This window comes from Carassius auratus, chromosome 22, assembly GCF_003368295.1.
Source record: "Carassius auratus strain Wakin chromosome 22, ASM336829v1, whole genome shotgun sequence".
NCBI classification, from domain to species: Eukaryota; Metazoa; Chordata; class Actinopteri; order Cypriniformes; family Cyprinidae; genus Carassius; species Carassius auratus.
In genome coordinates this window covers 13,314,256-13,326,898 of record NC_039264.1, presented here as the reverse complement: position 1 = coordinate 13,326,898, position 12,643 = coordinate 13,314,256, and the positions used below count along the sequence as shown (strand labels likewise).

General features: G+C 40.9%; 1 protein-coding gene across 6 annotated transcripts in view; it reads right to left on the bottom strand.

The window, feature by feature from the left end:
* Nucleotides 1–614: 614 nt before the first annotated feature.
* ephb3b (eph receptor B3b) overlaps nucleotides 615–12,643 on the bottom strand; it is a 46,755-nt gene continuing 34,726 nt past the window's right edge. Inside the window, exons 6-16 of one of the 6 annotated variants that reach the window (XM_026197838.1) lie at nucleotides 12,126–12,250; nucleotides 11,586–11,748; nucleotides 11,291–11,399; nucleotides 10,263–10,315; nucleotides 9,943–10,164; nucleotides 8,745–8,992; nucleotides 7,425–7,640; nucleotides 7,180–7,329; nucleotides 6,887–7,080; nucleotides 5,067–5,222; nucleotides 615–3,784 (exon numbers count right to left, since the gene is read on the bottom strand). In XM_026197838.1, the coding sequence (XP_026053623.1) occupies nucleotides 3,676–3,784; nucleotides 5,067–5,222; nucleotides 6,887–7,080; nucleotides 7,180–7,329; nucleotides 7,425–7,640; nucleotides 8,745–8,992; nucleotides 9,943–10,164; nucleotides 10,263–10,315; nucleotides 11,291–11,399; nucleotides 11,586–11,748; nucleotides 12,126–12,250 (1,745 nt within the window). In that variant the 3' untranslated portion in view covers nucleotides 615–3,675. The remainder of the gene's footprint in view (nucleotides 3,785–5,066; nucleotides 5,223–6,886; nucleotides 7,081–7,179; nucleotides 7,330–7,424; nucleotides 7,641–8,744; nucleotides 8,993–9,942; nucleotides 10,165–10,262; nucleotides 10,316–11,290; nucleotides 11,400–11,585; nucleotides 11,749–12,125; nucleotides 12,251–12,643) is intronic. The other 5 variants (XM_026197839.1, XM_026197841.1, XM_026197840.1 and 2 more) reach the window with 5 other exon arrangements.

Here is a 12,643-nt window from a genome sequence, read left to right as displayed (position 1 = left end):
TAAAGCACAAAACAAAAATGACAAAACTAACATGCAGAAATAGAAACAAAACACAAAATGAAGTGAAACGAACTGAAAAAAAACACAACATATATATATATATATATATATATATATATATATATATATATATACATATATATATATATATATATATATATATATATATATATATATATATATATATCTGGAGGCCATTTCACATTTTAAAATGTTTATAATATACCCCCCTATAGTTACGAGTGTTAAGCATATGAAGACTGTAAAACCACATATTGCATAGATAAACAATAAAACATACGTAATAAAACATCAAGGCCAACATATCTCCAGTTAAGCCTGACCATGAAGATCCTCCATTTTGTAAAGTCCAGATCAGTCTGAACTCCACATACTTTCTCACAGTCCGTATCTGCAAGGCAGGTGCCCTGACCTGTAAAGATCAAAGCTTTCCCAACTCAAATACAGGCCAGAATGTTTTATAGATCTTAAAAATCCTCAGGCTTTTCAATTAAGCAAGAATCTGTGGCCCCAGCATGTCTGAGAAAGCACATCTATTGAAAACTGAAACTGAACATGTCGATACACAAAAGAAATCAGACAGCAAACACAGGTATTTCTTAAATAATTTAATTGCAAAAGGGTTTTTTTAAAAATATTTCTACAAGAATGCATTATTTAATCGCATTTTTTTTTTTTGTCTTCACCGTTAAATACATCTCAATGCTTTCCAAAACAAAAAGAACAAGGAAAATAAAAAGTCTTGAAATGTATCTTGCTTCTCTCAATATAAGTACAGCACTCAGCAGACATTTTGCTTTTGCACGTAAGTGATTTGTGATGTGATGAGAAGACTGCTCGGAAAGAAAAGAAAAAAAAAAACATTTTTTTGCTTGATTCTTACTATAAAAAGAGTAACTTCAAAACTCAGGAAAACTATCACAGAGAGGAGTCGAGGAAAGAGAGAGAAAGAGAGAGAGAGAGAGAGAGAGAGAGACCATTGGCACAGTTATTGAACCAAAATCATGCAAGTTATGTTCTGAAACTGCTTTGATTTAAAAACAATGACAATAGCACCAAATACAGTCATACATACAAACACACACACACTAAAATCCAGTTATGAGAGAATATACCATCAGACATGTTGAATGTGACAAAAGCAGCTACGATTAGTTCCCGAACGACTCTGTAAGTTAGGAACTTTTCAGGAACAGGGTTCATATACATCAAGATCTGTCATTTAACAAAAAGGATAAATCGCTTTAGCGTCTTATATTACATGGAGCTCTTGTAATTGTCAGATTAGCAATGAAACAAAACCACAAACAGAGAAGTACTGTGCAGAATATATGCAGTACCGTTTCCCATAGTGCGGTATATAAGCACTGAAACTAGTCTATATAGAGAGTTTGGTTAAAAGAACATCCTTGTACTGGCTTCTTAACCCATCAAACATGCTATTGCTTTTGCATATTCTATGTCTTTCGTGTTTGGCGAGGGGGAAACTAATCAGAGCAGACCGGAACAGAACCTATTCAAGAACTGAAGGCAAATAATCATCTGTTTCTGCCAGGCTGTAAACATTTGCCCACAGGATTAGCCTAGTGTTAATCAGACTGGCAGTCACTGATGACGGGCCCGAGCCCATGGAGTCGGCGGTGCAGTGTTTTATCAAGCCTACACACAAGAAAAAGAGGTGAAGGATAAATAATATGGAAGACGACCCAACAGTTTCAGGAAGTACAACGCATCCTGCATAGCATTATCGTAAAGTACTATTGTGGTTCAAGAGCTCATTTGAAAACGCCCCCAAAAATCCTGTAATTCCGAAATATGATTGCGAGAAACGAACACAACGGCTGGTGAGTGAGCTTTATAATTGGTACTAACAGTTCCTCTTTGTGGTGGTGACGGAAAGGCTTAGCTTCAGCATTGAAAAGATTTACTAGGGATCTGCCCAACATTGATGAGATGTTCAACACTTCTATTCATTTCTCTTAAACCTATTTCAATACACTTCCTCTGCATTTTGTCTTTCTCTTTTCATCATGATGGCATTCCAAAACTTTCCTTACCATCTGTTTTGAATGTCAGCATTCGAATTCCTATCAGATCTTTAAATAAATGAATCGTTCCTTTTGGCCTCTAGGGATATGTTAAAATAAAATCCTAAAATAAACAATAAATCGCTATCTCTCCATATAATATTATTGATTCACATGTAACTGGAGCTCCTGGTCACAAATCCTTTCATGCATTGGTGCTCCACTGGGGAACACAACTGAAACGTTCATGTACAGAATGTGTGCATAATCCTTATACTCTGCCTTTGCTTTATACACATACACACACACAGAAGCACACACACTACAACAAAGTCATACTGACATTACACACGCTCACTCACTCATTGTAGAGATGGCCAGTGATTTTTACACTGAAAACTTAAAATTAAATAAAAAGATAATTATGTATGTGTGTGTGTGTGCATGTGTGTAAAATCAGTATTTTGTCAACATTCTTAAAACAAGATGGAAATGTATTAAGCAAAACTGCATCAATCTGACTCATTTTATGTCAAAAACTGTGAATTTTGTTAGAAAATTGCACAATATTGTAAACCTTGTTTATCTCTGAAAACAAGGCTTACAACATTGTGCACTTTTATTTCTCAAAATTATCTTGTTTCAAGAATGTTGCGATACTTGTCCCTGGAAAAAGACTAATTTACTGATTTAAAGATAGTCATAATAATAATTAAAAAAAAGATTTCTTGCAGTGTAGTACAGGTTATCACAGTCCTTTACTTTTCAAACTGCTAAAGAATCCTGATATAGTGACCGATGACCAGCTAAATGTCAACTCATCGTAGAACAGAAACTAAACAGGTTGAGGGAAAACAACAGAAGAGAATAAAAGGAAACATCGATTGAAATCGTGAAAACACGGCTGAGAATCCATTATTTGAAACTATGAAAGCATCCTGAGTTCACCAGGTATATTCTAAGAAGTCCTTATGTCAGTTTAAACCTGGTGGACAAATGCAACTTCCTCAAATCCGGTCCTGCGACATGCGTGATCTTTCGCCCTCGGCTGAGCCTCTCCCCTCTGTCCGTTTGAGGCATGTGCCTTTAAATAAAACACCTTCAATATGAAGATGGGGATATAAGCACGACATCACACGCACAATAGAACATCTGCTAGAATTGGAGGGATTTCAGCGCAAAACGCTTCGTGAATTTATATTCACGTCTAGTTTTTGTCTTTTATATTCAAGTTATGTGTACTATTAGTGGAGTATCTCTTCCATAAGCAATGTCCATCTGGGAGAGTCCATCCCTCAAGAGTCAGTTTCAGCGAGAAATGCATTATGGGAGGCTTCCCAGCCAGCCTCACGAAAGAAAATACCACACGCACGCATGCAATTGCCAACCCCACACTCGAGCCTCGTGAGGAATGCATGGGATATAGGCTTTCCTCTCCGTTCTTAAAAATAAGTACAAAACAATCTTATCTAATCCTGTCGGGTGTAAAATAATGCAGTCTTTACAGGAAAACAGGAAAATGGAAAAGAAAAAGTTGTCCGAGGCACTGCGAAGCCAGTTTCATCTGATTAGTGGAGATGATCTGGGGTCGTCTGTTAGTTCGCTTTAGGACAGTCCTGCCCCGATCTCAGACCTGGACGGGCAGCGTTTGGTTCATTTGCAGTCTCATGTCTTGAATGCTGCCGAGAATCTTCTTTTGGTGGCCGGCTAATGTTACACCTATCCGTAACAGGTCTCTGTAGAAAACAACAAGAGGAAAAATCTTATTGCTACTGTTATACAATAAATAATGCAGTGGTTTCTAAAAGAGAGGACAAAACTGATGTTATTGAAGCGATAAAATCCCATGGGAATGTAGCCAGGTGAGCAAAATTGTCGCTAGGTTGAGCAAATAAAACAACCCCACCCTTTGGCTACTGAGCTGAGACAAGTTTGTGGCGCAAAGCCGGTTCTCAAACTGGAGATAGGTCAAAACGCTGGTCAATGATCTGCAAGGGTTTGCACCTAAAGCTACCAGATGTCAGATTTCACGCAAAGAAAGTGCTATTAGAGTAACTACAGACGTGACTTGGAATAATATTTCCCTGCACAACAGTCATTATACTTTAGAATGAGCGTAGTGTAAAGGTTAGCACAGGCTTTGTGATAAAAATGCTTCCTGTTGTTTCACTGGCTGAGGTAACCTAATCCCTTCATGAGGTTTTAGTTTACACAGCAACACATGTAGCTAAAAGCTAGCGCAGACTCTTGTCGTTTACTCTGTTTTTTTGTTTTTTTTCACCTTCTGATAAGCAAAGAGGACGTTGTCAGGGAGCAAGCGCCCCGTGGCGGCCCCCAGTCTGTCTGCCCTTCTCATCTCTACAATCGCATGACATTAGCAGAGCAATTTCACACAATGTAAAAGTGTTTTCTCTCTTTTTCCTCTGTTGTTCCCCATCAAGCCAACAGTGTTGGATAAAATGATAATAAATGGAGCCCATTAGGAGAATAACTAGTCATTAAGAGCACGAGAAAACCACCGACTGGTCCACCTGTCAAGTTGCCAAATTGAAACAAATTACCCCTGCCTCCATCCTTTATTACACTTTAATGGGCGTGATGAATTTATAATTCTTTTCTTTATTAGTTTATTTGATCCCGACTGCTCTCTTCACATCTGTCTAGACATTTAAAATAGCGACAAATCTATTGTGACCTATGTAAAATACTTTGTTCATGACATTTTCTGATGGTGAAATGTTGAAATAAATTACAGCAAGATAAGGGAATAATCGCATGCGCAAAAACTCTATCAATAGCCTTTATTGTCTCTTTGATTCCCTGTTTTAGTTTGCTTGGTCCGAACCAGAGTTCGATTCTACACTATTGGTCCACACCACAAGCATCATTATGAAACTACCCTTACTTTTTACAATTTCCCAGTTAGGAGTTACACAAATGTACGGTGCCTTAACTTCGAACTAATGTGGGACCACCAAAACAAAGACGTGCAATCCAACAAAAGAACCGGACACTCACTCTGCAGTCATCTGGGCCACCAAGTCAAAAGAAGCAAAGCCTGCATTAAGGAAGTTATCTCGGTAGCGGCTCATCTTGATGGCGTCCAGCCAGTCGCCCACAGTGGTGAAGGTGGTGTAGTCAGGCACACAGCGGTCGAGGAGCGGCTGGGAGGCCCTACAGAGAAAGAGAGGAGTGGAGATAAAAAGAGAGAGAGAGAGGGTTAGGTCACGCCAGGCCTCCACCACCGAAACCTCACCCCCAAACCCCCACCACCTCTCCTGGCCTGTAGGGCCTGAACCTGCCACTGTGGCTTACTGGCTGGAGACGTTCAGGGGCCCGCCAGAGAGAACGGCAATGATGCTGTGGGTGTGGGTCCACATGAAGCAGCAAATGTCTGGACTTAAGATGTATCGATACTTGCCATGCTCCAATTCGACATTAATTCTACAAAGATAATGCTTATGCATGACTTGATTTCTGCAAAGTAGGTTTACCACCTCCTTTATTGGTCCAAAAGAAACATTTCTTTTAGTTAAAACACCTTTGCCTGCATACACCCAAAAAGATCCTTCTTATAAACGCAACTAAATTTAATGTCATGCATAAAGGCAGGCAGCTTAAATTAAATCAGAGAAAACCAGCAGAGACCAGACTTGATCTATGAGTAGATTGGGGTCTTAATAACTAACAGTGAGGTCTGGGCAGTGGGGATAAGGAGGTAAAGTTTGAGAGCAAAGACACTTCTGTCTGCAAGCTCTCTGCTCTGCTGAACTTAGCTTTCTTTTGATGGCATTAGATTAATTAACAATTAAAAGCATGAGAAAAAAAGAAGTTAATAAGAAAGGAACAGAGGCTCTATTGAGGACAGGGTCTGTAGATGGATGGGAAGAGTGATTTTTAATAAGCTCCTGCCTGTAGGGCTGAAGTTTTGTGGTCATTAACCTGGAAGGCAGCTTTTCTTAATGGGGCATTGTTAGAGCTGGTCTGACTATCTTAAGGACGTTGACTTTAAGTGTGAGACAGGGAAACTGTATGAGGAAACTAAAAGAACAAATGCATAACTAAACTACCACTTAACTCAGTATTGAGCGCAACTATTAACTAATTAAACTCTCATTAGTTTAGTTAAGGAATTGATTACTGAAGATCGTGCACAGAGCACAAATGTTGCAACAACAGGAGCCCATCTCTCAGTCTTTCATTAGACTCAGCAGGCAAGCCACCTCTCAATTGACCCTTTTAAAGTCTTGTTACTTGCTAATTAAAATCATTCCCATCTTTGAACTAATGAGTCTTTCCTTATCCTCTGATCATTGCGGAGTAGACAAAGTGTCTCCCACTGTTTCCTGGTTGTTAGAGGCCCTCCCCCAGGATCTAGAGCCTAGAGGCAGGCACCCCAAGGTGGGTCAAAATCTTCCTGAAGCTTTTGGCTAACAATTAACTGAAACAGTCAAAAATGCTGATCAATGAGCAAAATTTGGTTATATAGTGAGTGACTTCATCTGGAAGGCAGCGGATGTTATTAAATATCTCAAAAAGAATAGGCTCTAGTAAGTGTGGACCAGAACAAGCATCTCAAGTTAAACAATCACTAGCCCTTGGTGCAATTAAACTGAATGTTTTATTGACTGAAGGTCATCTTAATTTCCATAACGTTCCTCAGCTTACAAAATTGTATGTCAATTGAAAATGATCTGGAATCAATAGCCTCTTAATTCAAATGCCTATGTAACTTTGGCCTAATTCTGAATTTAAAATGAGTGGACAAGTTTGATTGGTTAGTTGAGGAGATGCAAATACGTTAACTAACACACTGATATGTCCATATATGCCCTTACCCAGAATGTGTGCTGGTGACCACCTTAAGGCTGGCGGCATTGCGAATTAGTTTGTCCAAAGTATTGACGATCTGGGAGAACTTGGGTCGCAAGTTTCTTTCTTTAACCCAGCAGTCTAGCATGAGCTGATGCAAGGCAGTAGGGCAGTCCATAGGTGGGGGCAGTCGGTAGTCCTGCTCGACTGCATTTATCACCTGTTGATGAAAAAAAAATATATTTTTTAATAATTATAATTGTGTGTTAGTTTACCCTCAAAATAAGTTGAAAAGAGGTTAAGTAGAGAGGAAACTTACATCTTGGTTGCTCATGTCCCAGTATGGGCGCTCGCCATATGACATCACCTCCCACATCACAATGCCGTAGCTCCAAACATCACTGGCTGAGGTGAACTTCCTGTAAGCAATAGCCTCTGGTGCTGTCCAGCGAATAGGGATCTTTCCTCCCTACAGATGCGAGAGCAAACAGTGTTTTTTAATAATCAAATGGGAGCTGGGCATTGTTATATAAATATTAAAAGGATCAAGACTTGAATGCTGACCAATGAGCTGGTGTAGGTGGGGTCGGTGGGATCATCCTCCAAGAAACGAGAAAGACCAAAATCGGACACTTTACACACCAGGTTGCTGTTGACCAGAATGTTACGGGCAGCCAAATCACGGTGCACGTAGTTCATGTCAGACAGATATTTCATGCCAGCTGCAATGCCTCTCAACATACCAACGAGCTGGATGACTGTGAACTGTCCATCATTTAGCTGTTGGAGAGAGTGGGAAAAATCACAGATCCATTCATAACAAAAATGTCCGCTGTCTAAGTGTTTTTAACTTTCCAGGATGTGACTCATCAGCCAGATGATTCATCTCTCAAAGTCACAGCCAGCAGCTACGCTATTTGTCATCGCTGTTTAGAAAGTTTAGGATGTTTTTCAAGGGGACAGTTGAGAACATCTCTTTTTAGAAAGAATATATATTTTAGAAAACTAATGGGGGGATAAAGTGTATGCTAGACTGCAACAATGATGGTATTATGGGTGAGTGGTCTCAAACTCAATTCCTAAAGAGGCCAAGGCTCTGCAGAGTTTTGTTTCAACTCACACCTGCTTGGAAGTTTCTAGTGATCCTGAAGACGTTGATTAGCTGAATCAGGTGTGTTTGACCTTGATTAGCTGGATCAGCTGTAGCCCTTCAGGAATTGAGTTTGAGACCAGGGGCCGTTCTTCGTACGTCGGTAACTCCAGTTAGCTGGATTTGAATGTTGACGATTTGGTATGATCTTGGATCATTTGGTTCTTCGAAGCTCATTCCGACATTGCTGTCAGAGCAACAGGTCCATAAGCAGGCTTATTTAATGTAAACAGGATTAGATTGCATCTTTTCAACCAGAACTGATACTCAAAATATGTCTTCTACCACCGCTACTTTATTACAAGAGTATCGTACTGATCCAGGGACAATAGTTTAAAGTAATAATCATTTAAAAATGTATTCAAAAATATTATAAAAATGCCGTGTAGTCCATAACAGCCTACTATAGACAGCCAGTTTTACTGAAATATTTATTTGTCATAAAATTATTACTTCATAATTGTATTAGAGTCTTACACACATGCTATACAGATAATAGAGTCATGCATAATTTTGAGTGATGACTGCTAATATAAGATACGTCATTTGATGTCACCTGGATGTGTAAATTGATCTCGGATGTAATAAGCGACGTACGTAGAACGGGCCCCAGGGCATAAAGTATTACTTGCATTTCCATACATATCCCACAACAAGAATCCGTGCACCACCCCCCCCCCCCCCCCCAAAAAAAGACATTAAGAATTAATTTTATTGTGGTAAGCATATCTAACCCGGAGAAAGGAATCCAGTGCTCCATTCTCCATGAATTCAGTGACAATCATGACTGGCCGACTCTTTGTCACCACCCCTTCCAGGCGGATAATATTAGGATGATCGAACTGGCCCATGATGCTGGCCTCACTCAGGAAGTCTCTTCTTTGGCGCTCCGTGTAGCCTGCCTTCAGAGTCTTGATGGCCACAATGATCTCACGCCGTCCAGGGAGTTTCAGACGGCCACGGCACACCTCCCCAAACTCTCCTACATAGGTAGTGGACAGACGAGAGAGAGAGGAAGATAGGGTGGAGTGGAGAGAGGAGAGGGAAGAGTGGAGGAGTGTGGGAGAGAAAGGGGAGAGGGAAAGTTACTGGTTTGAATCAAGGAGCCAAGGGGAAGCGGGGGGAGACAGCAAGAGAAGCCAGGGCTAAAGGTGATGATATTGGAGTATATCCAGGGGGCGAGGGAAGGGGTAGGGTGAGATCAGCAATGCTTCAATTGGAAAAGGTATTGGAGGGTTGTTGGGGGTTGGAGTACCAAAGAGGAAATGGGAAAAGTAAGGTAACAGAGGAAGGGGTAAAGGGTACAATCAGAGAATGCTAGGGTCTGGAGGGGGTGAGGGTAGAAACATGGGAAGCAGGTGGGGACAGAAGCTTGGGAGGATTGGATGATTTGCGTCTGCAGTCTAGGCCAATGTGTAAGCAAGTGCAAGAGAAACAAAGGGGTCAAGGGAGGACATGGTAGGGGTTCATCACTTTAGAAAATGCTAGGAAACAACAGGTTCAGGTAGTAGCGCAGCGTTAGATGTTAAAAGCCTTATTTGTTGGAGTCTGAGATGGGCCTCTTCAACTCATTACAAAATGGCTACAAGTCATACTGAATCAGAATCCTACTTCTTTTTGGTTTTGGTTTTTAGAAGCTAAACTGCTAATGTTAAGATGTAGAACATTTTTCAAAACAAAGGGGAGTGGTCTCAAGGGCAGGAAGGAGCACCATGGACGGAGAAGTTGACAGGTCACAGGGTCAAGCGGACATTTAATTGTCCAACAGGTATCACCAGGTTCAGGACAGGCTTGGTAAGTTAGCAGGAATGGTAGCTCTATAGTTAGCTCTGAAGATAACCTCAGAAGCTCTGTTTTGTAAGTAAAGCTGTTAGAGACGTTGGTAAGGTGCTAAGGATTGGATTTTGGAGTGGGATGAGTTGATTGAAGTACCGCTTGGTGTGAAGTCCTCTAAAGGTATGGCCTGGGTGTGCCTAGCTGTCTTCCCCCTGTTGCTCAGGAGCTTGTGCTGTTGGTTACCTGCGCCAATGACTTCCTCGATTTTCACACAGGAAACGTCAATCTCTTTGGCAAACTCGCGGATGGCCTCATTCGGGTCCTCGTAGGTGAATGGGTCAATGTAGACCTTCATCCCTGGAGTGACTATAGGGGATTCAATAGCGCGAATAGCCGTATGAATCACACTGTTATAATACACAATATTTATAGCACTGTTAGTCATCAGATGGCAAGTAAATTTTGTAGAGACTTACTGTATTGTTGCAGTTTTTCTGTGTACTCTGATTCTGAGCCATTGCGTTGCTTCCTGTGATCCAAAGATAATACAGTCAGTTACAAAAGGTTTCTATCTTAATGTAGGAAAATATGTATTTTGAAAAGGACCTGTTTTTTCCCTGCCAGTCCCTTTAGGAATATAAATTGAGGTCAATTAAAGAACGGAGAATAATATGAAAATTAAGAGAACAACAGAATCAGCCTCAAGAGACCCTTGTCATTTCACGATCGGAAGTCAAATCTGCATAAACACCACTAGGAACAACAGTAACAACACTGGTTGTCTTGATTCTGTTACGTATTAAGGGATCTTTACTGATCTTTACTTAACATTGTTTAATTATCTCCTGTCGCTTAAATCCTTCCTTCACACGTTTTCCACTATCAGTCCATTAAATGCAATGCAATTTCAACAAACCCAACCCCCATCTAGTACATATTAATGCAATCCCTTTGTTGTCTAACTAGTAACCGGGCCAATAATACCCGCTGGTGATTTGTATCTCATTTCCAATTCAAATTCAGTTCCGGAATATGCCAAGGCCTACATTTTTTTTCAGTCACAGACAAGTTAAGATACTAAGACACACTGTGCTGATTAGAACCAAAAAGAGTGCAAATTTAGACTTTTGGCTTGATGAGGCTTTAAATACACAGCTGCCTTACGCTCAACGGTGGAAATGGGAAGGTGGCCACAAGATGGAAAGTGCCAGTGCCAACGATCATTGGGCCGCTGCAGAATTCCAATGTAGGACACATGCACATTTGAGACCACTGGCTACAATTTACCAACTACAATATCTAAAATAACTGACAACCTAGAATGAATCTGTTTCTCAAACTACTTTCATTAACTGCTTTCATTAATTGTCAGAAAGGATCTAAGGAAGCATTGTGGGCAACTAAATAATATATGCACTCGAAACATTCGGTATACTTTGAGTTCTATTTTTTTCTTCTACTCTTTGTGAATGTCATTAAGGTAAGTGAAAATGTAACCATTTACCTGAGGCAGACGATGGCAATAACCACAACAACAATGATGAAGACCAGCCCTGCTGTCAGAGACCCCACAATGAGAGGTAACTGCTCCTGTATTGTCTTGTCTGCATCGGCTGTGCACAAAGGAGAGGCACAAAGAGAGATATCATCGGATGCATTCAAGAGAATTGTATTTCTCAGATCTATTTATACCTGCTCTTTTTCTAGAATAGGTATTTTTACTCTTAGATTCACACAATTCCTTGATATGCTATGAAAGGAAATTGTTTTTATGTGATAACATAGGCTGTTTTACATACGCTGGTGGTTGGTGCTGAAGTCAGTAGGGCTGCTGTAGCGGCCATAGCCTGCCACCGTTCGGGCTCGAACCTGCACAACATACGGTGTGCCCGGCTTCAAACCCTCAATGCGTGCCGAGCTACGCTGGGCTGTCATGGTGTGGGCAATAGCTTCTCCCTGGTCCTGTGGGAACAGTGATAAAACAAGCCATATAAAACCAGCCAGCACCCAAAAGCAAGCGTCTGGCAGCTCTGGTTTAATCTGTCAGTACAACACATCAAACACGAAGCAGATATGTCTGGCTCTTTCTTCTCCTCTATGCAAATCCTCCTGCCTCCATCCCTGCCAAGCTCCAACTTCCTTGCAGTATCAGGGTTCAAAATAAGGGATGAATCATGGAAGGAGTTAGGGAGGAGTGTTAGGATACGATAGAGAGAGAGAGAGAGAGAGGAAGGGTTGATGCTGTTGTCAGGATGAACGATTATGTATAGAGCAGAGGATGACAGTGGTGGAATTGTGATTGAATGCCCTTCGCTTCATTGATTTACACTGGCTCTTACCTTCTCATGGTATTTAATCTCGTAATCCAAGATGATGCCATTTGGTTTTTCAGGGGCGAGCCAGGAAAGACTCATGGTGTTGGCTGAGGCCCCCATCAGGTGGACGGTAGGAACTGCAGATGGAGCTGTGTGGGGAAAATGGGAGAAATCCTATTTTAATGAAAGCTGATTTTTTTTCTTTCTTTTTTCTCACATGTAGAGCATGCTCACATTCAGGATTATCAACAAGCTGCTTTGATGTGTAAGCATCAGACAGCTATTAGTCTTGGGCCCTTTCGGGGCCCCAGCCACTCAAACTGCTCAGACAGAATGGATCCTAAAGTCTCTTGTGAAAACTACCATGACAGAAAAACCGGAAAGGCTTAGTATCTGTCATATCCAGTCCACACAACCTATAAAGACATGCAAATTTATGTATGGGTGCACACCCCATTTGTCCACTCGCTATGTTCTTTGTTATGACCCATGACAACTTCTCACTGTCTGTCTTCCATAATGTCTCTCTCTCTCTCTCTTTT